General features: G+C 41.8%; 2 protein-coding genes and 1 pseudogene across 4 annotated transcripts in view; all 3 read right to left on the bottom strand.

The window, feature by feature from the left end:
- Positions 1–25,757, bottom strand: part of LOC124451199 (brefeldin A-inhibited guanine nucleotide-exchange protein 1-like) — a 93,237-nt gene that overhangs the window by 16,631 nt on the left and 50,849 nt on the right. The gene's annotated exons all lie outside the window — the stretch shown is intronic.
- LOC124451102 overlaps positions 2,249–25,757 on the bottom strand; it is a 54,728-nt pseudogene continuing 31,219 nt past the window's right edge.
- Positions 23,405–24,126, bottom strand: LOC124451208. 2 transcript variants are annotated; one of them, XR_006950366.1, is made up of 3 exons: positions 23,922–24,126; positions 23,615–23,779; positions 23,405–23,531 (listed from the first exon to the last, which is right to left on the bottom strand). XR_006950366.1 is itself a non-coding variant. In XM_047001846.1 (2 exons), exons 1-2 carry the CDS (start codon positions 24,099–24,101, stop codon positions 23,648–23,650), a joined length of 312 nt encoding a protein of 103 aa, XP_046857802.1. In that variant the 5' UTR covers positions 24,102–24,126; the 3' UTR covers positions 23,539–23,647. The 2 variants fall into 2 exon arrangements, 1 of the variants encoding a protein (XP_046857802.1); XM_047001846.1 differs by lacking the exon at positions 23,405–23,531 and having other exon boundaries at positions 23,539–23,779.

Here is a 25,757-nt window from a genome sequence, read left to right on the forward strand (position 1 = left end):
ATCAATTAGTTCAGTTCTATGATTTCTTTTGGTAATTCGTGAAGGAAAGTAAAATTCGTAATATTTGCAATTTGGCTATTTTTACACCAATGCCAGCGATTTTGCAAATCAGTTTGACCAATCAGGTGAAAGAGGATTTACTACACAATTGCAGGTGATTTAGATAATCAGTTTGACCAGTCAGGTGAAAGAGGATCTTAAAAGCCTGCATACAACACATAAGGAACTTTAAGGAATTCAACCCAAGGAAAAAGTTTATTCTATAAAGTCTCTTGAGGATAGTTATTGAAATTTTTACGTGTCTAAAGAAGGAGGAACCAGTTGTGAAGTCGATAAATAGGGAGGTTCACATAATCATGTTTTGCTGTATTAACTTCCAGTGAAATCAATTGTTCTCTACAGATTAAGAGATGCATATATGACTTTGTGACCAACCCACCCCTACAACCACAGAATAATAATTATACAGAAGAGCCACTCAAGTGTGCACTGACTCCTCATGGCCGCTATTATTCCAGCAAGATATATTTAGGGTTTTTCATTTGTTTCCAACCACTACAATGAAATTAAAAATATTTCAATATAAGAAATGACGTCGGTTCATTTTAGTGTTTGGAAACAAGTAAAAAGCCCTAAATATCTTGCCGGAATAATGGCAGTCGATATGCGCGGCACAATATGCTTCAGGACAAAAACATCAAAGGTTCCGACATAAGTGACCTTTCTGTATATTACATATTCTGTGCTTCAGCTAAGAGCTTTGTTATGTCACCAAGGGGAACTCTGGTACAAAAACATTACGACAAAGCAATTTATCTCAGTATTACCTACAATGACCGTAATTACAACTGACCTGTAATTCAGCCATAGTATCTTCATCTTCTCGCTTGCTGGTGCTTGGGAAAAAGACGATAATGCCGATCATTTGGATAAGTTCCAATTGAATGACACACTTAACGATCAATGAATTGAACAGCATCCTCTCAGTCTGCACAACTAAAATAATGAGATGATTTTACGACGTTAAAGTACATACATGAAAAAATTAAAAATGTCACTCGGGTGTTGGTTGAACATTTCCGTATTCACGCTCAGACGCTTTTTTCATTTGTCGGCAAAAATATGCCAAATAAAGGGCTAATTTATCTTACTAGAGGATTTTCAAACGCATAAATCAATTATACGTTTTGCTACGCCTTTCCAATAAACCAAAGTAAATTAAACACGTAAATGGCAGCAGGCTGTGACAACAAATTATTAATCTCAATTGATTTCAAACACATAGTTACCTGGTTCGTGTTCTTCGACAGATTCAAATCGTAAACTAGGCGTACTATGTAAACTAATGCTGTCTTGTTCTTTGGTTTCTTCAACTGTTTCTTGAGGCATTTCCTCCTCCGTTTCATTCAGACTTTTTGACGATTGCTGACCATCTTGTTCGTCTTCATCTGAAAAATAATACGGAAAAATTTTCACTTGTTACTCAAAGAATGCAAGTTGTTGGTCCATGCGAGTTAAAGATTCACACGAGCTATATTGCAATATGCGAACTTTTGCTTCATATGAGTTTTTGGTTCAAATGAGCTTTTTTAATGTGTGAGCTTTAGCTTACCATGAAATATTTTCCAATCTTATAATCCTGAAGACAATTGAAGCAAAAATTTTCCTTTGAAAGAATTCACAAACTTTTTATTTACCTTTCGGATATTTGGGCACGATATCATCCTCCAGGTCAACAGGTGACATTATCTACAATATACGTCAATTTTAAGGGTAATAAATAAATAAAACAAAACAAAGTATTTATGAAAGTTTGTCTATAATGTTAGAGTTTCGAGCTTTAAAACATCATAAAAAATACTAAGGGCGGATTACACGATCCCGGTAGCCGGGATTCAGCCAAGCGTTAAATCATTTTGGCAAATGGAAACGATTCAATACTTATCATCAGATAAATCTTCTTAAGCAATTTCACAATATTCTAATTTGATAAATACGCAAAACATTTAAAATTAAAACAACCAATTTGCCATAACTTGAGAATTACAACCGAAATGACGTGTGGTGCTTCGCAAACAATTGTAATTTTAAACCTTGAAGTTTTGGCTCTTCTCAATCCCTTGAATTCATCTGGCTAGCTCGCTATTCGGGCCAACTCCCTCCATAAAATCAGGCCCTAAGTGTAACTTACCTTGAGTGGTGATGACGCAGGAGTGACATTGGGTGTGGGTAGACTCATTACTTGTTGGTCAGCGGGTTTCCATTTCAATAGTTCATGAGATACGGTTGATTCAAATATCGTCTTTACACATTGACATGTCTTTTCCCAAACGTTTTCGGAGAACGTGTTGCCATTGGATATGACAAGATTTTCCAAACAATTGGTACCAGACCTCGCTAACTGCTCGTTATCTAAAGACAAGTATTGAATGAACGAGCAAAGCAAGACATGGTGTTACAAAGCATTTACAGTCGAACCTGTAAGAAACTCTGATACTTCTTTTATACTAATGTACCTTAAACCAAACCAATCACAAACTCTCATAGTTCAAACCAATCACACACTCTCATACTTCAAACCAATCACAAACTCTGACACAACGAACCAATCACCAAGGCAAATGCCAAGCACAAACACGTTGCGTAATTTCAAGCTTACCTTTTTGACACACCACTCTAGATGGCCATACATATCATCGAGAAGAATTTCAGCAAGAATATCAAAATACTGAGTAAAAACATCGATGATAGCATGTAGAGCGTGATTACAAGTTGTTGTCATCCATTCTGATTTCTATAAAAAAACATCACATATTTAAAAACAGCTGATGTCTAATTTTATGACGAGGAAATACAACACCGTATACACGGACTTTATTCTATATAAAGGAAACGATCTTCCCGCAGTTTAACATTACTCCATCCTGATTTAAAGGCAACAGCATTCTTTACAGGTGGGTAACTTTCACAAACGAGTGTTTCAAACCTTCCATACTGGTACAAATCGGTTACACAAAATGCAATCGGTGTGAATAGGGAATGCAAGAGGATAAGAATGGATAGAGAATGAAGTGAATACGAGTAGATATACAGAATGAAGTGACTGTAGAATGAAAGTGGATAGAATTGAATAAGAAATAGAGGAAGATATGAGGGGATCATTGAACTAAAATACATGGAACGCTACATGAAGCAAAAAATTGAAGCCAAATCTTACACCCAGACACGCGTGTTTAGTGTTTCGAGTTCTCTCGTGGAGTGAAAATTGATTGAACTACACACGTGTGTCTGGGTGTAAAATTTGGCTTCAAAAAAATACTACGGTTTTCTATTACAGGTAGCGTTCCATGTATTTTAGTTCAATGGAGTGGATACACAATTGAAATGGATGAGTGAATGAGGAATGAAAGTGGATAGACATGAACACATGAAATGAATATTATTCCATGTGGAACTGAATAGTCGTGTACGTAAGTTGACTTTTTGCGATATAATGCGTGTTTCTGGCAATCATAGACAATAAGACCACAATAACGACTTTTTGCAACTCACCTTTCGGAGAATAATGGACCAGCAAAAATGTTTCTGAGCCAATCAAAGCGCGATATTTCGCCGGAAGTGACGCTTGCCATAAAATAAGAGTACAATAATGACAGTTTTCTAACCTCCTGCCAATCCATCTGTCTGTCTGGTAGTTTCATGTTGTCGAAAATTCGAAACACGACTTTAAACACATCACGCCACCAATGTTGGAGAAACGTGTTCCCGTATGTTTTCATGATTTCAAACATCACGTTTAGGCCTCTAGTTGATGGATGGAAAATAGCTCACATTCAAATTATACAATACATACTAATCTATACAGTACATACAACTCAATATTTCCACCATACCTTGTTCTGACATCCAGTTTACATCAGTTGATGATACACGAAAGCTCAAAAAGACTGCAAACCAGCCTTTCACCCAGATTCTGTCCTGTTCTGATAGCCCAGCATCCTCTACTCCGTAGTCTTTAAACAACTGTTTATAAAAGAGAAGAAAACAAACGCGATTAGAAAATGCTACACGAAAAAGCGATTGAAATAGATGATTTGGATTTGATTTGATCCAAAGTGGTTAGCTTTGATGTGAGTTTGCAAAATTTTAAATCATTTCAAAGGTGAAAAGAAAGTAGATTTGCAATCGTCGTACCAAAGGATTTTCGGAAACAAATTTGGCGTTTACCTCAAAAACTTATACGAATATGACTGAATAACCATGGAAAAGAACGAACACTAAAATTCTAGTTGCAAAATAAACGAAGTTCTCTGTCACATCCGAGAAACACATTTACTTAAAGGGGAACTCCACCCAAAAATAATATTGGTCTTAAAACTTTGTCTGTCCCGTGAAAATAAATATGCCACAGTTTTTTTGTTTGTTTGATTCAATATTTTCACAAAAAATGAGTTGAAATGCTACAGCTAGGGCATCCGGTGCGTGGGAGCAGAAATATGTCAGCGGCTTGTATTGACGTCATATCGTCAATTGCTCCTCAAAGCTTTATGTAAAGTCATTGCACAGTCATAATAAACTTGTGTCAAAATTCTTCTCCTAATCACAAAATGTTTCTTTTCGAAACGTCAGAATTTTTTATTCGTAGGTATATACACAAGCAACTTTTATAGCTTACATGCAAGTATTGAGTTGGTTATTTGTATTCTGTTTTAATAGAACGGTTTCACATCCATAAAGACCATTATCGCACAGTTTCCGCACTATATATAGAACTTGAATGTCGATTAAAGTAGGGGTTGGGGTAAATATAGCCACCCTCAATGTGTCATACAAAGTAGGTGTGGGGTAAATATAGCCACCGTCAATGTGTCATACAAAGTAGGGGTGTAGTAAATATAGCCACCCTCAATGTGTCATACAAAGTAGGGTGTGGTAAATATAGCCACCCTCAATGTGTCATAAAAAAGTAGGGGTGGGGTAAATTTAGCCACCTTCAATGTGTCGCACAAAGTAGGGGGCGAGTTAAATATAGCCACCCTCAATGTGTCATACAAAGTAGGGGCAGGGGTAAATATAGCCACCTTCAATGTGTCACACAAAGTAGGGGTGGGGTAAATATAGCTACCTTCAATAGGTCACACAAAGTAGGGGTGGGGTAAATATAGTTACCCTCAATGTGTCATACAAAGTAGGGGGTGGGGTAAATACAGCCACCGTCAATGTCTCACACAAAGTAGGGGGTGGGGTAAATATAGCCACCTTAAATGTGTCTTACAAAGTAGGGGTGGGGAAATATAGTTACCCTCAATGTGTCATACAAAGTAGGGGGTGGGGAAAATATAGCCACCCTCAATGTGTCATACAAAGTAGGGGTGGGGTAAATATAGCCACCTTCAATGTGTCATAAAAAGTAGGGGTGCGGTAAATATAGCCACCCTCAATGTGTCATACAAAGTAGGGGATGGGGTAAATATAGCCACCTTCAATGTGTCACACAAAGTAGGGGGTGGGGTAAATATAGCCACCCTCAATGTGTCATACAAAGTAGGGGTGAGGTAAATATAGCCACCCTCAATGTGTCATACAAAGTAGGGGGTGAGGTAAATATAGCCAACTTCAATGTGTCACAAAGTAGGGTGTGAGGTAAATATAGCCACACTTAATGTGTCATACAAAGTAGGGGTTGAGGTAAATATAGCCACCCTCAATGTGTCATACAAAATAGGGGGTGGGGTAAATATAGCCACCCTCAATGTGTCATACAAAGTATGGGGTGGGGTAAATATAGCCACCCTCAATGTGTCATACAAAGTAGGGGTGGGGTAAATATAGCCACCCTCAATGTGTCATACAAATGAGGGGGTGGGGTAAATATAGCCAACTTCAATGTGTCATACAAAATAGGGGTGGGGTAAATATAGTCACCCTTAATGTGTCATACAAAGTATTGGGTGGGGTAAATTTAGCCACCCTCAATGTGTCATACAAAGTAGGGGTGGGGTAAATATAGCCACCCTCAATGTGTCATAAAAGTAGGGGTGGGGTAAATATAGCCACCCTCAATGTGTCATACAAAGTAGGGGTGAGGTAAATATAGCCACCCTCAATGTGTCATACAAAGTAGGGGTGAGGTAAATATAGCCACCCTCAATGTGTCATAAAAAGTAGGGGTGGGGTAAATATAGCCACCCTCAATGTGTCATACAAAGTAGGGGTGGGGTAAATATAGCCACCCTCAATGTGTCATAAAAGTAGGGGTGGGGTAAATATAGCCACCCTCAATGTGTCATACAAAGTAGGGGTGAGGTAAATATAGCCACCCTCAATGTGTCATACAAAGTAGGGGTGAAGTAAATATAGCCACCCTCAATGTGTCATACAAAGTAGGGGTGAGGTAAATATAGCCACCTTCAATGTGTCACACAAAGTAGGGTGTGAGGTAAATATAGCCACACTTAATGTGTCATACAAAGTAGGGGTTGAGGTAAATATAGCCACCCTCAATGTGTCATACAAAGTAGGGGTGGGGTAAATATAGCCACCCTCAATGTGTCATACAAAGTAGGGGTGGGGTAAATATAGCCACCCTCAATGTGTCATACAAAGTAGGGGTGGGGTAAATATAGCCACCCTCAATGTGTCATACAAAGTAGGGGTGGGGTAAATATAGCCACCCTCAATGTGTCATACAAAGTAGGGGTGGGGTAAATATAGCCACCCTCAATGTGTCATACAAAGTAGGGGTGGGGTAAATATAGCCACCCTCAATGTGTCATACAAAGTAGGGGTGGGGTAAATATAGCCACCCTCAATGTGTCATACAAAGTAGGGGTGGGGTAAATATAGCCACCCTCAATGTGTCATACAAAGTAGGGGTGGGGTAAATATAGCCACCCTCAATGTGTCATACAAAGTAGGGGTGGGGTAAATATAGCCACCCTCAATGTGTCATACAAAGTAGGGGTGGGAAATATAGCCACCCTCAATGTGTCATACAAAGTAGGGGTGGGGTAAATATAGCCACCCTCAATGTGTCATACAAAGTAGGGGTGGGGTAAATATAGCCACCCTCAATGTGTCATACAAAGTAGGGGTGGGGTAAATATAGCCACCCTCAATGTGTCATACAAAGTAGGGGTGGGGTAAATATAGCCACCCTCAATGTGTCATACAAAGTAGGGGTGGGGTAAATATAGCCACCCTCAATGTGTCATACAAAGTAGGGGTGGGGTAAATATAGCCACCCTCAATGTGTCATACAAAGTAGGGGGTGGGGTAAATATAGCCACCCTCAATGTGTCACAAAGTAGGGGTGGGGTAAATATAGCCACCCTCAATGTGTCATACAAAGTAGGGGGTGGGGTAAATATAGCCACCCTCAATGTGTCATACAAAGTAGGGGTGGGGTAAATATAGCCACCCTCAATGTGTCATACAAAGTAGGGGTGGGGTAAATATAGCCACCCTCAATGTGTCATACAAAGTAGGGGTGGGTAAATATAGCCACCCTCAATGTGTCATACAAAGTAGGGGTGGGGTAAATATAGCCACCCTCAATGTGTCATACAAAGTAGGGGTGGGGTAAATATAGCCACCCTCAATGTGTCATACAAAGTAGGGGTGGGGTAAATATAGCCACCCTCAATGTGTCATACAAAGTAGGGGTGGGGTAAATATAGCCACCCTCAATGTGTCATACAAAGTAGGGGTGGGGTAAATATAGCCACCCTCAATGTGTCATACAAAGTAGGGGTGGGGTAAATATAGCCACCCTCAATGTGTCATACAAAGTAGGGGTGGGGTAAATATAGCCACCCTCAATGTGTCATACAAAGTAGGGGTGGGGTAAATATAGCCACCCTCAATGTGTCATACAAAGTAGGGGTGGGGTAAATATAGCCACCCTCAATGTGTCATACAAAGTAGGGGTGGGGTAAATATAGCCACCCTCAATGTGTCATACAAAGTAGGGGTGGGGTAAATATAGCCACCCTCAATGTGTCATACAAAGTAGGGGTGGGGTAAATATAGCCACCCTCAATGTGTCATACAAAGTAGGGGGGGGTAAATATAGCCACCCTCAATGTGTCATACAAAGTAGGGGTGGGGTAAATATAGCCACCCTCAATGTGTCATACAAAGTAGGGGTGGGGTAAATATAGCCACCCTCAATGTGTCATACAAAGTAGGGGTGGGGTAAATATAGCCACCCTCAATGTGTCATACAAAGTAGGGGTGGGGTAAATATAGCCACCCTCAATGTGTCATACAAAGTAGGGGTGGGGTAAATATAGCCACCCTCAATGTGTCATACAAAGTTGGGGGTGGGGTAAATATAGCCACCCTCAATGTGTCATACAAAGTAGGGGGTGGGGTAAATATAGCCACCCTCAATGTGTCATACAAAGTAGGGGGGGGTAAATATAGCCACCCTCAATGTGTCATACAAAGTAGGGGTGGGGTAAATATAGCCACCCTCAATGTGTCATACAAAGTAGGGGTGGGGTAAATATAGCCACCCTCAATGTGTCATACAAAGTAGGGGTGGGGTAAATATAGCCACCCTCAATGTGTCATACAAAGTAGGGGTGGGGTAAATATAGCCACCCTCAATGTGTCATACAAAGTAGGGGTGGGGTAAATATAGCCACCCTCAATGTGTCATACAAAGTAGGGGTGGGGTAAATATAGCCACCCTCAATGTGTCATACAAAGTAGGGGTGGGGTAAATATAGCCACCCTCAATGTGTCATACAAAGTAGGGGTGGGGTAAATATAGCCACCCTCAATGTGTCATACAAAGTAGGGGTGGGGTAAATATAGCCACCCTCAATGTGTCATACAAAGTAGGGGTGGGGTAAATATAGCCACCCTCAATGTGTCATACAAAGTAGGGGTGGGGTAAATATAGCCACCCTCAATGTGTCATACAAAGTAGGGGTGGGGTAAATATAGCCACCCTCAATGTGTCATACAAAGTAGGGGTGGGGTAAATATAGCCACCCTCAATGTGTCATACAAAGTAGGGGTGGGGTAAATATAGCCACCCTCAATGTGTCATACAAAGTAGGGGTGGGGTAAATATAGCCACCCTCAATGTGTCATACAAAGTAGGGGTGGGGTAAATATAGCCACCCTCAATGTGTCATACAAAGTAGGGGTGGGGTAAATATAGCCACCCTCAATGTGTCATACAAAGTAGGGGTGGGGTAAATATAGCCACCCTCAATGTGTCATACAAAGTAGGGGTGGGGTAAATATAGCCACCCTCAATGTGTCATACAAAGTAGGGGTGGGGTAAATATAGCCACCCTCAATGTGTCATACAAAGTAGGGGTGGGGTAAATATAGCCACCCTCAATGTGTCATACAAAGTAGGGGTGGGGTAAATATAGCCACCCTCAATGTGTCATACAAAGTAGGGGTGGGGTAAATATAGCCACCCTCAATGTGTCATACAAAGTAGGGGTGGGGTAAATATAGCCACCCTCAATGTGTCATACAAAGTAGGGGTGGGGTAAATATAGCCACCCTCAATGTGTCATACAAAGTAGGGGTGGGGTAAATATAGCCACCCTCAATGTGTCATACAAAGTAGGGGTGGGGTAAATATAGCCACCCTCAATGTGTCATACAAAGTAGGGGTGGGGTAAATATAGCCACCCTCAATGTGTCATACAAAGTAGGGGTGGGGTAAATATAGCCACCCTCAATGTGTCATACAAAGTAGGGGTGGGGTAAATATAGCCACCCTCAATGTGTCATACAAAGTAGGGGTGGGGTAAATATAGCCACCCTCAATGTGTCATACAAAGTAGGGGTGGGGTAAATATAGCCACCCTCAATGTGTCATACAAAGTAGGGGTGGGGTAAATATAGCCACCCTCAATGTGTCATACAAAGTAGGGGTGGGGTAAATATAGCCACCCTCAATGTGTCATACAAAGTAGGGGTGGGGTAAATATAGCCACCCTCAATGTGTCATACAAAGTAGGGGTGGGGTAAATATAGCCACCCTCAATGTGTCATACAAAGTAGGGGTGGGGTAAATATAGCCACCCTCAATGTGTCATACAAAGTAGGGGTGGGGTAAATATAGCCACCCTCAATGTGTCATACAAAGTAGGGGTGGGGTAAATATAGCCACCCTCAATGTGTCATACAAAGTAGGGGTGGGGTAAATATAGCCACCCTCAATGTGTCATACAAAGTAGGGGTGGGGTAAATATAGCCACCCTCAATGTGTCATACAAAGTAGGGGTGGGGTAAATATAGCCACCCTCAATGTGTCATACAAAGTAGGGGTGGGGTAAATATAGCCACCCTCAATGTGTCATACAAAGTAGGGGTGGGGTAAATATAGCCACCCTCAATGTGTCATACAAAGTAGGGGTGGGGTAAATATAGCCACCCTCAATGTGTCATACAAAGTAGGGGTGGGGTAAATATAGCCACCCTCAATGTGTCATACAAAGTAGGGGTGGGGTAAATATAGCCACCCTCAATGTGTCATACAAAGTAGGGGTGGGGTAAATATAGCCACCCTCAATGTGTCATACAAAGTAGGGGTGGGGTAAATATAGCCACCCTCAATGTGTCATACAAAGTAGGGGTGGGGTAAATATAGCCACCCTCAATGTGTCATACAAAGTAGGGGTGGGGTAAATATAGCCACCCTCAATGTGTCATACAAAGTAGGGGTGGGGTAAATATAGCCACCCTCAATGTGTCATACAAAGTAGGGGTGGGGTAAATATAGCCACCCTCAATGTGTCATACAAAGTAGGGGTGGGGTAAATATAGCCACCCTCAATGTGTCATACAAAGTAGGGGTGGGAATATAGCCACCCTCAATGTGTCATACAAAGTAGGGGTGGGGTAAATATAGCCACCCTCAATGTGTCATACAAAGTAGGGGTGGGGTAAATATAGCCACCCTCAATGTGTCATACAAAGTAGGGGTGGGGTAAATATAGCCACCCTCAATGTGTCATACAAAGTAGGGGTGGGGTAAATATAGCCACCCTCAATGTGTCATACAAAGTAGGGGTGGGGTAAATATAGCCACCCTCAATGTGTCATACAAAGTAGGGGTGGGGTAAATATAGCCACCCTCAATGTGTCATACAAAGTAGGGGTGGGGTAAATATAGCCACCCTCAATGTGTCATACAAAGTAGGGGTGGGGTAAATATAGCCACCCTCAATGTGTCATACAAAGTAGGGGTGGGGTAAATATAGCCACCCTCAATGTGTCATACAAAGTAGGGGTGGGGTAAATATAGCCACCCTCAATGTGTCATACAAAGTAGGGGTGGGGTAAATATAGCCACCCTCAATGTGTCATACAAAGTAGGGGTGGGGTAAATATAGCCACCCTCAATGTGTCATACAAAGTAGGGGTGGGGTAAATATAGCCACCCTCAATGTGTCATACAAAGTAGGGGTGGGGTAAATATAGCCACCCTCAATGTGTCATACAAAGTAGGGGTGGGGTAAATATAGCCACCCTCAATGTGTCATACAAAGTAGGGGTGGGGTAAATATAGCCACCCTCAATGTGTCATACAAAGTAGGGGTGGGGTAAATATAGCCACCCTCAATGTGTCATACAAAGTAGGGGTGGGGTAAATATAGCCACCCTCAATGTGTCATACAAAGTAGGGGTGGGGTAAATATAGCCACCCTCAATGTGTCATACAAAGTAGGGGTGGGGTAAATATAGCCACCCTCAATGTGTCATACAAAGTAGGGGTGGGGTAAATATAGCCACCCTCAATGTGTCATACAAAGTAGGGGTGGGGTAAATATAGCCACCCTCAATGTGTCATACAAAGTAGGGGTGGGGTAAATATAGCCACCCTCAATGTGTCATACAAAGTAGGGGTGGGGTAAATATAGCCACCCTCAATGTGTCATACAAAGTAGGGGTGGGGTAAATATAGCCACCCTCAATGTGTCATACAAAGTAGGGGTGGGGTAAATATAGCCACCCTCAATGTGTCATACAAAGTAGGGGTGGGGTAAATATAGCCACCCTCAATGTGTCATACAAAGTAGGGTGGGGTAAATATAGCCACCCTCAATGTGTCATACAAAGTAGGGGTGGGGTAAATATAGCCACCCTCAATGTGTCATACAAAGTAGGGGTGGGGTAAATATAGCCACCCTCAATGTGTCATACAAAGTAGGGGTGGGGTAAATATAGCCACCCTCAATGTGTCATACAAAGTAGGGGTGGGGTAAATATAGCCACCCTCAATGTGTCATACAAAGTAGGGGTGGGGTAAATATAGCCACCCTCAATGTGTCATACAAAGTAGGGGTGGGGTAAATATAGCCACCCTCAATGTGTCATACAAAGTAGGGGTGGGGTAAATATAGCCACCCTCAATGTGTCATACAAAGTAGGGGTGGGGTAAATATAGCCACCCTCAATGTGTCATACAAAGTAGGGGTGGGGTAAATATAGCCACCCTCAATGTGTCATACAAAGTAGGGGTGGGGTAAATATAGCCACCCTCAATGTGTCATACAAAGTAGGGGTGGGGTAAATATAGCCACCCTCAATGTGTCATACAAAGTAGGGGTGGGGTAAATATAGCCACCCTCAATGTGTCATACAAAGTAGGGGTGGGGTAAATATAGCCACCCTCAATGTGTCATACAAAGTAGGGGTGGGGTAAATATAGCCACCCTCAATGTGTCATACAAAGTAGGGGTGGGGTAAATATAGCCACCCTCAATGTGTCATACAAAGTAGGGGTGGGGTAAATATAGCCACCCTCAATGTGTCATACAAAGTAGGGGTGGGGTAAATATAGCCACCCTCAATGTGTCATACAAAGTAGGGGTGGGGTAAATATAGCCACCCTCAATGTGTCATACAAAGTAGGGGTGGGGTAAATATAGCCACCCTCAATGTGTCATACAAAGTAGGGGTGGGGTAAATATAGCCACCCTCAATGTGTCATACAAAGTAGGGGTGGGGTAAATATAGCCACCCTCAATGTGTCATACAAAGTAGGGGTGGGGTAAATATAGCCACCCTCAATGTGTCATACAAAGTAGGGGTGGGGTAAATATAGCCACCCTCAATGTGTCATACAAAGTAGGGGTGGGGTAAATATAGCCACCCTCAATGTGTCATACAAAGTAGGGGTGGGGTAAATATAGCCACCCTCAATGTGTCATACAAAGTAGGGGTGGGGTAAATATAGCCACCCTCAATGTGTCATACAAAGTAGGGGTGGGGTAAATATAGCCACCCTCAATGTGTCATACAAAGTAGGGGTGGGGTAAATATAGCCACCCTCAATGTGTCATACAAAGTAGGGGTGGGTAAATATAGCCACCCTCAATGTGTCATACAAAGTAGGGGTGGGGTAAATATAGCCACCCTCAATGTGTCATACAAAGTAGGGGTGGGGTAAATATAGCCACCCTCAATGTGTCATACAAAGTAGGGGTGGGGTAAATATAGCCACCCTCAATGTGTCATACAAAGTAGGGGTGGGGTAAATATAGCCACCCTCAATGTGTCATACAAAGTAGGGGTGGGGTAAATATAGCCACCCTCAATGTGTCATACAAAGTAGGGGTGGGGTAAATATAGCCACCCTCAATGTGTCATACAAAGTAGGGGTGGGGTAAATATAGCCACCCTCAATGTGTCATACAAAGTAGGGGTGGGGTAAATATAGCCACCCTCAATGTGTCATACAAAGTAGGGGTGGGGTAAATATAGCCACCCTCAATGTGTCATACAAAGTAGGGGTGGGGTAAATATAGCCACCCTCAATGTGTCATACAAAGTAGGGGTGGGGTAAATATAGCCACCCTCAATGTGTCATACAAAGTAGGGGGGGTAAATATAGCCACCCTCAATGTGTCATACAAAGTAGGGGTGGGTAAATATAGCCACCCTCAATGTGTCATACAAAGTAGGGGTGGGGTAAATATAGCCACCCTCAATGTGTCATACAAAGTAGGGGTGGGGTAAATATAGCCACCCTCAATGTGTCATACAAAGTAGGGGTGGGGTAAATATAGCCACCCTCAATGTGTCATACAAAGTAGGGGTGGGGTAAATATAGCCACCCTCAATGTGTCATACAAAGTAGGGGTGGGGTAAATATAGCCACCCTCAATGTGTCATACAAAGTAGGGGTGGGGTAAATATAGCCACCCTCAATGTGTCATACAAAGTAGGGGTGGGGTAAATATAGCCACCCTCAATGTGTCATACAAAGTAGGGGTGGGGTAAATATAGCCACCCTCAATGTGTCATACAAAGTAGGGGTGGGGTAAATATAGCCACCCTCAATGTGTCATACAAAGTAGGGGTGGGGTAAATATAGCCACCCTCAATGTGTCATACAAAGTAGGGGTGGGGTAAATATAGCCACCCTCAATGTGTCATACAAAGTAGGGGTGGGGTAAATATAGCCACCCTCAATGTGTCATACAAAGTAGGGGTGGGGTAAATATAGCCACCCTCAATGTGTCATACAAAGTAGGGGTGGGGTAAATATAGCCACCCTCAATGTGTCATACAAAGTAGGGGTGGGGTAAATATAGCCACCCTCAATGTGTCATACAAAGTAGGGGTGGGGTAAATATAGCCACCCTCAATGTGTCATACAAAGTAGGGGTGGGGTAAATATAGCCACCCTCAATGTGTCATACAAAGTAGGGGTGGGGTAAATATAGCCACCCTCAATGTGTCATACAAAGTAGGGGTGGGGTAAATATAGCCACCCTCAATGTGTCATACAAAGTAGGGGTGGGGTAAATATAGCCACCCTCAATGTGTCATACAAAGTAGGGGTGGGGTAAATATAGCCACCCTCAATGTGTCATACAAAGTAGGGGTGGGGTAAATATAGCCACCCTCAATGTGTCATACAAAGTAGGGGTGGGGTAAATATAGCCACCCTCAATGTGTCATACAAAGTAGGGGTGGGGTAAATATAGCCACCCTCAATGTGTCATACAAAGTAGGGGTGGGGTAAATATAGCCACCCTCAATGTGTCATACAAAGTAGGGGTGGGGTAAATATAGCCACCCTCAATGTGTCATACAAAGTAGGGGTGGGGTAAATATAGCCACCCTCAATGTGTCATACAAAGTAGGGGTGGGGTAAATATAGCCACCCTCAATGTGTCATACAAAGTAGGGGGTGGGTAAATATAGCCACCCTCAATGTGTCATACAAAGTAGGGGTGGGGTAAATATAGCCACCCTCAATGTGTCATACAAAGTAGGGGTGGGGTAAATATAGCCACCCTCAATGTGTCATACAAAGTAGGGGTGGGGTAAATATAGCCACCCTCAATGTGTCATACAAAGTAGGGGTGGGGTAAATATAGCCACCCTCAATGTGTCATACAAAGTAGGGGTGGGGTAAATATAGCCACCCTCAATGTGTCATACAAAGTAGGGGTGGGGTAAATATAGCCACCCTCAATGTGTCATACAAAGTAGGGGTGGGGTAAATATAGCCACCCTCAATGTGTCATACAAAGTAGGGGGTGGGGTAAATATAGCCACCCTCAATGTGTCATACAAAGTAGGGGTGGGGTAAATATAGCCACCCTCAATGTGTCATACAAAGTAGGGGTGGGGTAAATATAGCCACCCTCAATGTGTCATACAAAGTAGGGGTGGGGTAAATATAGCCACCCTCAATGTGTCATACAAAGTAGGGGTGGGGTAAATATAGCCACCCTCAATGTGTCATACAAAGTAGGGGTGTGGTAAATATAGCCACCCTCAATGTGTCATACAAAGTAGGGGGTAAATATAGCCACCCTCAATGTGTCATACAAAGTAGGGGTGGGGTAAATATAGCCACCCTCAATGTGTCATACAAAGTAGGGGTGGGTAAATATAGCCACCCTCAATGTGTCATACAAAGTAGGGGTGGGGTAAATATAGCCACCCTCAATGTGTCATACAAAGTAGGGGTGGGGTAAATATAGCCACCCTCAATGTGTCATACAAAGTAGGGGTGGGGTAAATATAGCCACCCTCAATGTGTCATACAAAGTAGGGGTGGGGTAAATATAGCCACCCTCAATGTGTCATACAAAGTAGGGGTGGGGTAAATATAGCCACCCTCAATGTGTCATACAAAGTAGGGGTGGGTAAATATAGCCACCCTCAATGTGTCATACAAAGTAGGGGTGGGGTAAATATAGCCACCCTCAATGTGTCATACAAAGTAGGGGTGGGGTAAATATAGCCACCCTCAATGTGTCATACAAAGTAGGGGTGGTAAATATAGCCACCCTCAATGTGTCATACAAAGTAGGGGTGGGGTAAATATAGCCACCCTCAATGTGTCATACAAAGTAGGGGTGGGGTAAATATAGCCACCCTCAATGTGTCATACAAAGTAGGGGTGGGGTAAATATAGCCACCCTCAATGTGTCATACAAAGTAGGGGTGGGGTAAATATAGCCACCCTCAATGTGTCATACAAAGTAGGGGGGGGTAAATATAGCCACCCTCAATGTGTCATACAAAGTAGGGGTGGGGTAAATATAGCCACCCTCAATGTGTCATACAAAGTAGGGGTGGGGTAAATATAGCCACCCTCAATGTGTCATACAAAGTAGGGGTGGTAAATATAGCCACCCTCAATGTGTCATACAAAGTAGGGGTGGGGTAAATATAGCCACCCTCAATGTGTCATACAAAGTAGGGGTGGGGTAAATATAGCCACCCTCAATGTGTCATACAAAGTAGGGGTGGGGTAAATATAGCCACCCTCAATGTGTCATACAAAGTAGGGGTGGGGTAAATATAGCCACCCTCAATGTGTCATACAAAGTAGGGGTGGGGTAAATATAGCCACCCTCAATGTGTCATACAAAGTAGGGGTGGGGTAAATATAGCCACCCTCAATGTGTCATACAAAGTAGGGGTGGGGTAAATATAGCCACCCTCAATGTGTCATACAAAGTAGGGGTGGGGTAAATATAGCCACCCTCAATGTGTCATACAAAGTAGGGGTGGGGTAAATATAGCCACCCTCAATGTGTCATACAAAGTAGGGGTGGGGTAAATATAGCCACCCTCAATGTGTCATACAAAGTAGGGGTGGGGTAAATATAGCCACCCTCAATGTGTCATACAAAGTAGGGGTGGGGTAAATATAGCCACCCTCAATGTGTCATACAAAGTAGGGGTGGGGTAAATATAGCCACCCTCAATGTGTCATACAAAGTAGGGGTGGGGTAAATATAGCCACCCTCAATGTGTCATACAAAGTAGGGGTGGGGTAAATATAGCCACCCTCAATGTGTCATACAAAGTAGGGGTGGGGTAAATATAGCCACCCTCAATGTGTCATACAAAGTAGGGGTGGGTAAATATAGCCACCCTCAATGTGTCATACAAAGTAGGGGTGGGGTAAATATAGCCACCCTCAATGTGTCATACAAAGTAGGGGTGGGGTAAATATAGCCACCCTCAATGTGTCATACAAAGTAGGGGGTGGGGTAAATATAGCCACCCTCAATGTGTCATACAAAGTAGGGGTGGGGTAAATATAGCCACCCTCAATGTGTCATACAAAGTAGGGGGTGGGGTAAATATAGCCACCCTCAATGTGTCATACAAAGTAGGGGTGGGGTAAATATAGCCACCCTCAATGTGTCATACAAAGTAGGGGTGGGGTAAATATAGCCACCCTCAATGTGTCATACAAAGTAGGGGTGGGGTAAATATAGCCACCCTCAATGTGTCATACAAAGTAGGGGTGGGGTAAATATAGCCACCCTCAATGTGTCATACAAAGTAGGGGTGGGGTAAATATAGCCACCCTCAATGTGTCATACAAAGTAGGGGTTGGGTAAATATAGCCACCCTCAATGTGTCATACAAAGTAGGGGTGGGGTAAATATAGCCACCCTCAATGTGTCATACAAAGTAGGGGTGGGGTAAATATAGCCACCCTCAATGTGTCATACAAAGTAGGGGTGGGGTAAATATAGCCACCCTCAATGTGTCATACAAAGTAGGGGTGGGGTAAATATAGCCACCCTCAATGTGTCATACAAAGTAGGGGTGGGGTAAATATAGCCACCCTCAATGTGTCATACAAAGTAGGGGTGGGGTAAATATAGCCACCCTCAATGTGTCATACAAAGTAGGGGTGGGGTAAATATAGCCACCCTCAATGTGTCATACAAAGTAGGGGTGGGGTAAATATAGCCACCCTCAATGTGTCATACAAAGTAGGGGTGGGGTAAATATAGCCACCCTCAATGTGTCATACAAAGTAGGGGTGGGGTAAATATAGCCACCCTCAATGTGTCATACAAAGTAGGGGTGGGGTAAATATAGCCACCCTCAATGTGTCATACAAAGTAGGGGTGGGGTAAATATAGCCACCCTCAATGTGTCATACAAAGTAGGGGTGGGGTAAATATAGCCACCCTCAATGTGTCATAAAAGTAGGGGTGGGGTAAATATAGCCACCCTCAATGTGTCATACAAAGTAGGGGGTGGGAATAGCCACCCTCAATGTGTCATACAAAGTAGGGGTGGGGTAAATATAGCCACCCTCAATGTGTCATACAAAGTAGGGTGGGGTAAATATAGCCACCCTCAATGTGTCATACAAAGTAGGGGTGGGTAAATATAGCCACCCTCAATGTGTCATACAAAGTAGGGGTGGGGTAAATATAGCCACCCTCAATGTGTCATACAAAGTAGGGGTGGGGTAAATATAGCCACCCTCAATGTGTCATACAAAGTAGGGGTGGGGTAAATATAGCCACCCTCAATGTGTCATACAAAGTAGGGGTGGGGTAAATATAGCCACCCTCAATGTGTCATACAAAGTAGGGGTGGGGTAAATATAGCCACCCTCAATGTGTCATACAAAGTAGGGGTGGGGTAAATATAGCCACCCTCAATGTGTCATACAAAGTAGGGGTGGGGTAAATATAGCCACCCTCAATGTGTCATACAAAGTAGGGGTGGGTAAATATAGCCACCCTCAATGTGTCATACAAAGTAGGGGTGGGGTAAATATAGCCACCCTCAATGTGTCATACAAAGTAGGGGTGGGGTAAATATAGCCACCCTCAATGTGTCATACAAAGTAGGGGTGGGGTAAATATAGCCACCCTCAATGTGTCATACAAAGTAGGGGTGGGGTAAATATAGCCACCCTCAATGTGTCATACAAAGTAGGGGTGGGGTAAATATAGCCACCCTCAATGTGTCATACAAAGTAGGGGTGGGGTAAATATAGCCACCCTCAATGTGTCATACAAAGTAGGGGTGGGGTAAATATAGCCACCCTCAATGTGTCATACAAAGTAGGGGTGGGTAAATATAGCCACCCTCAATGTGTCATACAAAGTAGGGGTGGGGTAAATATAGCCACCCTCAATGTGTCATACAAAGTAGGGGTGGGTAAATATAGCCACCCTCAATGTGTCATACAAAGTAGGGGTGGGTAAATATAGCCACCCTCAATGTGTCATACAAAGTAGGGGTGGGGTAAATATAGCCACCCTCAATGTGTCATACAAAGTAGGGGTGGGAGTAAATATAGCCACCCTCAATGTGTCATACAAAGTAGGGGTGGGGTAAATATAGCCACCCTCAATGTGTCATACAAAGTAGGGTGGGGTAAATATAGCCACCCTCAATGTGTCATACAAAGTAGGGGTGGGGTAAATATAGCCACCCTCAATGTGTCATACAAAGTAGGGGTGGGGTAAATATAGCCACCCTCAATGTGTCATACAAAGTAGGGGTGGGGTAAATATAGCCACCCTCAATGTTTCATACAAAGTAGGGGTGAGGTAAATATAGCCACACTTAATGTGTCATACAAAGTAGGGGTTGGAGTAAATATAGCCATCCTCAATGTGTCATACAAAGTAGGGGGTGGGTAAATATAGCCACCCTCAATGTTTCATACAAAGTAGGGGTGAGGTAAATATAGCCACACTCAATGTGTCATACAAAGTAAGTAGGTGGGGTAAATATAGCCACCCTCAATGTGTCATACAAAGTAGGGGTGGGGTAAATATAGCCACCCTCAATGTGTCATACAAAGTAGGGGTGGGGTAAATATAGCCACCCTCAATGTGTCATACAAAGTAGGGGTGGGGTAAATATAGCCACCCTCAATGTGTCATACAAAGTAGGGGTGGGTAAATATAGCCACCCTCAATGTGTCATACAAAGTAGGGGTGGGGTAAATATAGCCACCCTCAATGTGTCATACAAAGTAGGGGTGGGGTAAATATAGCCACCCTCAATGTGTCATACAAAGTAGGGGTTGGGTAAATATAGCCACCCTCAATGTGTCATACAAAGTAGGGGTGGGGTAAATATAGCCACCCTCAATGTGTCATACAAAGTAGGGGGTGGGGTAAATATAGCCACCCTCAATGTGTCATACAAAGTAGGGGTGGGGTAAATATAGCCACCCTCAATGTGTCATACAAAGTAGGGGTGGGGTAAATATAGCCACCCTCAATGTGTCATACAAAGTAGGGTGGGTAAATATAGCCACCCTCAATGTGTCATACAAAGTAGGGGTGGGGTAAATATAGCCACCCTCAATGTGTCATACAAAGTAGGGGTGGAGTAAATATAGCCACCCTCAATGTGTCATACAAAGTAGGGGTGGGTAAATATAGCCACCCTCAATGTGTCATACAAAGTAGGGGTGGGGTAAATATAGCCACCCTCAATGTGTCATACAAAGTAGGGGTGGGGTAAATATAGCCACCCTCAATGTGTCATACAAAGTAGGGGTGGGTAAATATAGCCACCCTCAATGTGTCATACAAAGTAGGGGTGGAGTAAATATAGCCACCCTCAATGTGTCATACAAAGTAGGGGTGGAGTAAATATAGCCACCCTCAATGTGTCATACAAAGTAGGGGGTGGGTAAATATAGCCACCCTCAATGTGTCATACAAAGTAGGGGTGGGGTAAATATAGCCACCCTCAATGTGTCATACAAAGTAGGGGTGGGGTAAATATAGCCACCCTCAATGTGTCATACAAAGTAGGGGTGGGGTAAATATAGCCACCCTCAATGTGTCATACAAAGTAGGGGTGGAGTAAATATAGCCACCCTCAATGTGTCATACAAAGTAGGGGTGGGGTAAATATAGCCACCCTCAATGTGTCATACAAAGTAGGGGTGGGGTAAATATAGCCACCCTCAATGTGTCATACAAAGTAGGGGTGGGTAAATATAGCCACCCTCAATGTGTCATACAAAGTAGGGGTGGGGTAAATATAGCCACCCTCAATGTGTCATACAAAGTAGGGGTGGAGTAAATATAGCCACCCTCAATGTGTCATACAAAGTAGGGGTGGGTAAATATAGCCACCCTCAATGTGTCATACAAAGTAGGGGGTGGGTAAATATAGCCACCCTCAATGTGTCATACAAAGTAGGGGTGGGGTAAATATAGCCACCCTCAATGTGTCATACAAAGTAAGGGGTGGAGTAAATATAGCCACCCTCAATGTGTCATACAAAGTAAGGGGTTGGGTAAATATAGCCACCCTCAATGTGTCATACAAAGTAGGGGTGGGGTAAATATAGCCACCCTCAATGTGTCATACAAAGTAGGGGTGGGGTAAATATAGCCACCCTCAATGTGTCATACAAAGTAGGGGGGGAGGTAAATATAGCCACCCTCAATGTGTCATACAAAGTAGGGGTGGAGTAAATATAGCCACCCTCAATGTGTCATACAAAGTAAGGGGTGGAGTAAATATAGCCACCCTCAATGTGTCATACAAAGTAGGGGTGGGGTAAATATAGCCACCCTCAATGTGTCATACAAAGTAGGGGGTGGGGTAAATATAGCCACCCTCAATGTGTCATACAAAGTAGGGGTGGAGTAAATATAGCCACCCTCAATGTGTCATACAAAGTAGGGGTGGGGTAAATATAGCCACCCTCAATGTGTCATACAAAGTAGGGGTGGAGTAAATATAGCCACCCTCAATGTGTCATACAAAGTAGGGGTGGGGTAAATATAGCCACCCTCAATGTGTCATACAAAGTAGGGGTTGGGTAAATATAGCCACCCTCAATGTGTCATACAAAGTAGGGGTGGGGTAAATATAGCCACCCTCAATGTGTCATACAAAGTAGGGGTGGGGTAAATATAGCCACCCTCAATGTGTCATACAAAGTAGGGGTGGGGTAAATATAGCCACCCTCAATGTGTCATACAAAGTAGGGGGATGGGTAAATATAGCCACCCTCAATGTGTCATACAAAGTAGGGGGTGGGGTAAATATAGCCACCCTCAATGTGTCATACAAAGTAGGAGGTGGGGTAAATATAGCCACCCTCAATGTGTCATACAAAGTATTGAGTGAGGTAAATATAGCCACCCTCAATGTGTCATACAAAGTAGGTCAATAAGACATACTTGAATTAGTTCAAAATGGAGAATCATGGGCACAGAGCAACAAAATATTGTGTAAGTACAATATTTTGCAAAATGACCTAAGCTGTCATGTCTGCCATCTCCTGCAATGAACACTGTTTTTTTCTGCTTCTTAATTGTTTCCAACATGTTCAGCTTGTATTTCCTCCTATGGATCCTGAACATTGGGAAAAGCAATTCATGATAAAGAAATTTCAAATGAATATAAAAAACACAACTTTAAACCTTGGTAATCAGGAAAATCAAAACAACCTACTTATCCTTTGATGTTTGAAGAATGTGGTCAAAGATATGCCTTGAACACCCATGTGTGTGAATACTCAAAGTACCTTGCTAGAAGAAGCTCCAGACAATAAACTTTGGTTGCTTCCTAAGGTTACTTTCTTCTTTGTTCACATTTATTGTTAGAACAATACATGTATATATTATATTTTGTCTGTTGAGAGACACAAATGATAACACTGGAAGACTAAATAATGCATATGTACAGCACAATCATACTTTCTTGATTGGTTTGTTTCATCTTCAGATTCTAGCTCTTCACTTTGCGAAGAATCTGTTTCAATGTCATAGTTGTCAGAACCTATGGACCATATTTATATGTTAATAAAATTTGTGGTATATAATTTCAGTTATTAGCATTGAAATCAAACTTCCCCTTCCTTTTCCATCTCACTACCAATGTCAATATCCATATCCATGTTGTCATCATCACTACCATCCTGCTTTTCTTCCTCATTCTCATTATCCACCTTGACACATTTTACTACTGTTCCAACCAGTTTACATACTTTCTTTTTTTCTATGAAATCATGATATACACAGGTGTTACAATACTCATATTTTAGTAATTTAATAGCAGCCATGTATGTATTTAAATGACATAGAGACACTACAAGAATATATGCTCTTGAAGAAACCAAATTGAATGTAATAAAACAATTTACCTTCAGTAAGTTGTTGGATAATAGCATTCTTGCTTTCTATTGTTCTCTTCAATTGCCTCGTGTTTTCTTTGTATTTAACACATTGCCTGCAATATTCTTCTTCAGTTTGGCAAAACTCATACTGAACCTATAAAAAGATATAATCTTTAGATCTTACAATCTACTAGTGTAAAAAGTCTTTTGAATAAATTATTGGAATAAATTCAATACCTGTACTTCCGCTTGTACTGCCATTGTTTGAACTCACAAGACATCATCAAAAAATTCAACATCAGTATCACTGTCTTCCAAAGAGGTAGCATTTTCAGCTCCAAAAGTGTCTTGACTAGAAGGGCAAGGACCTGTTTCTGTGCTACACAAAATGTCTCTAACAACCTACAATAAAATACAATATGGTATCAACTGCAAAAATTAAATTTCCATTACAAAATCTTTGACGAATTCAAAACAAGCTTCCTTCTTCGAAGTTATCAGTCTCACGCGGATTATATATAGGATTCAAAACAAAAATCCTTACCTGTCTACGATTCCTTTCAGAAGGCGCACTTTCTTTCGTCAGTCTTTCTGAGAAATGAACAAAAGGAAAAGCAAACACACCAACTTTGACACACACCAGTCTACTTGTTTGCCCTTGCAAACTAGTATACCGTTTGGTAAAATCTTCATGTTTGAAGTGCAGCGAGCAAATGCTCGACATCTTTGATATGGGGCATTTTGCTCGTTTTAAAGCGACAAAATATAGCCACTTTTCCTCCTTTTCTTTTTTATAGGATCTTCTGATCCCTAAAAAGAAATGCGGTGAAGTCCTATGCCCTTTTCCCGGCAAGGAGCGTTAGAACAGCCAGCAACTATACAGCGATTAGGCATATCAAATGCTGAAATGTTACTTACATGACGTCACGCTTTCCTTAAGTGACCGCGTAGTTCCAGTCTATCGCCGGGAAACCGAGCGACTCAAATGGCCAGTTTTTTTATGATTTTAATTGAGTGTAGCACGAGAACTATTTGTTCAACGAAGAAAAAAATTTGGTATTTAACGTTTTACATTACGTTCATTTAGTATACGAAAAATCCCATAAGCTTTATAGACACTTTAAGTGAACGATTTCAAGATATTAATCAGTTCGAGTTTTTAGATCTCGTAAATCCTAAACTATTTACTACCAGGAAGGGCAGAGTTTTACAGGAGAAGATCAATCTTCTCAAAGATAAATATAGTCCTCTTTTTGACATTCCAACTTTGGACAGTCAACTTTCCTTCATTTGCAACGACAAGGATTTCACAAAGAGTGCAGTAATGAGGTGCTTAAATACATCTACAAATTTAATCTCCAGTCGAGTTTACGTCAAGTGATAAATTTGTTAAAATTGAATGTTGTCTTGGCAGTGGCAAGTGCTTCAGTAGAGAGGTCGTTTTCTTGCTTGAAAAGGGTCAAAAGCTATTTGATGAATAGAAAGTGTCAATGTCGGCTTAGCTTTTTGTGTAGAATATCTATTCACAAGATATCATTGAACAAAAATAGGAATCAGGCAACACATTGTCATAGGACAGGCATTTATGGCTATACCTATATTTAAAATAATTATGTTCTCAGTTATAATTTTATTGGCAAATGTATGTGGTTCAGTCAGAAAACGAACTTTTTTGAAATTCATTCACTCGGATGAAGTGTTTAAAGTAAAGGAGATGATTTTTTTTCTTTTTACGTAGTTTATGTGTAGAAAAGAATAGCCATTTTTCATGACATATAATAGTACATACGAATGCTTCAATTTGATTAAATGAAATTTTGGCTTTCTAAAAATGTTCATAATGGTTATTGACACTTTCATCCAATTTTTGGGGTAGATGGGATTATAATTTACATTCGTTACCTCAAGTGAAAGGTGGTCTTCTAGCTGGTGGATAGTGAATTTCAGCAGGTGGTTTATTAGCTTTATCTACCGCTACATAAGTTATAAAGCATACATATTTCTAAGTGGTATAAAATATCCCTTACAATTCAGCCCGATGTTATACTTGGAAATGTACAATTACTTATAAGGTTTTAAAGTGCCCATGACAATAAAATTTTTGTTTGCAATGACCAGAACTTTTAAAATGACAGTGTACTTTCTAAAAAAGTTAATGCATATCTCTTTTCCTTCGCGAGATATTGAAGTTTTTGTTATTTCTATTTCATCCAACTTGTGACGTCATATTGCATAATGAGTTCTAAAAATTTTTCTAATACTCTTAATTTTCCTGATAACTTTAGGTTGATACTATTAGGCAGCATTTTTTACCATTAAACACGCCACAGCAAATGAAACTATGTCCTTGTGAAGTAAAGTATCGTTAAATATACCTAAT

The sequence above is a fragment of the Xenia sp. Carnegie-2017 genome, unplaced genomic scaffold (genome assembly GCF_021976095.1).
Source record: "Xenia sp. Carnegie-2017 unplaced genomic scaffold, XeniaSp_v1 HiC_scaffold_24, whole genome shotgun sequence".
In the NCBI taxonomy this organism is placed as follows: Eukaryota; Metazoa; Cnidaria; class Anthozoa; order Malacalcyonacea; family Xeniidae; genus Xenia; species Xenia sp. Carnegie-2017.

Coding starts and splice junctions, on each gene's coding strand:
- LOC124451208 (XM_047001846.1), bottom strand. CDS start 24,101: ATGTCGAGCATTTGCTCGCTGCACTTCAAACATGAAGATTTTACCAAA. Junction 23,780..23,921: donor CTGAAAGGAATCGTAGACAG/GTAAGGATTTTT, acceptor ATTTTATTGTAG/GTTGTTAGAGACATTTTGTG.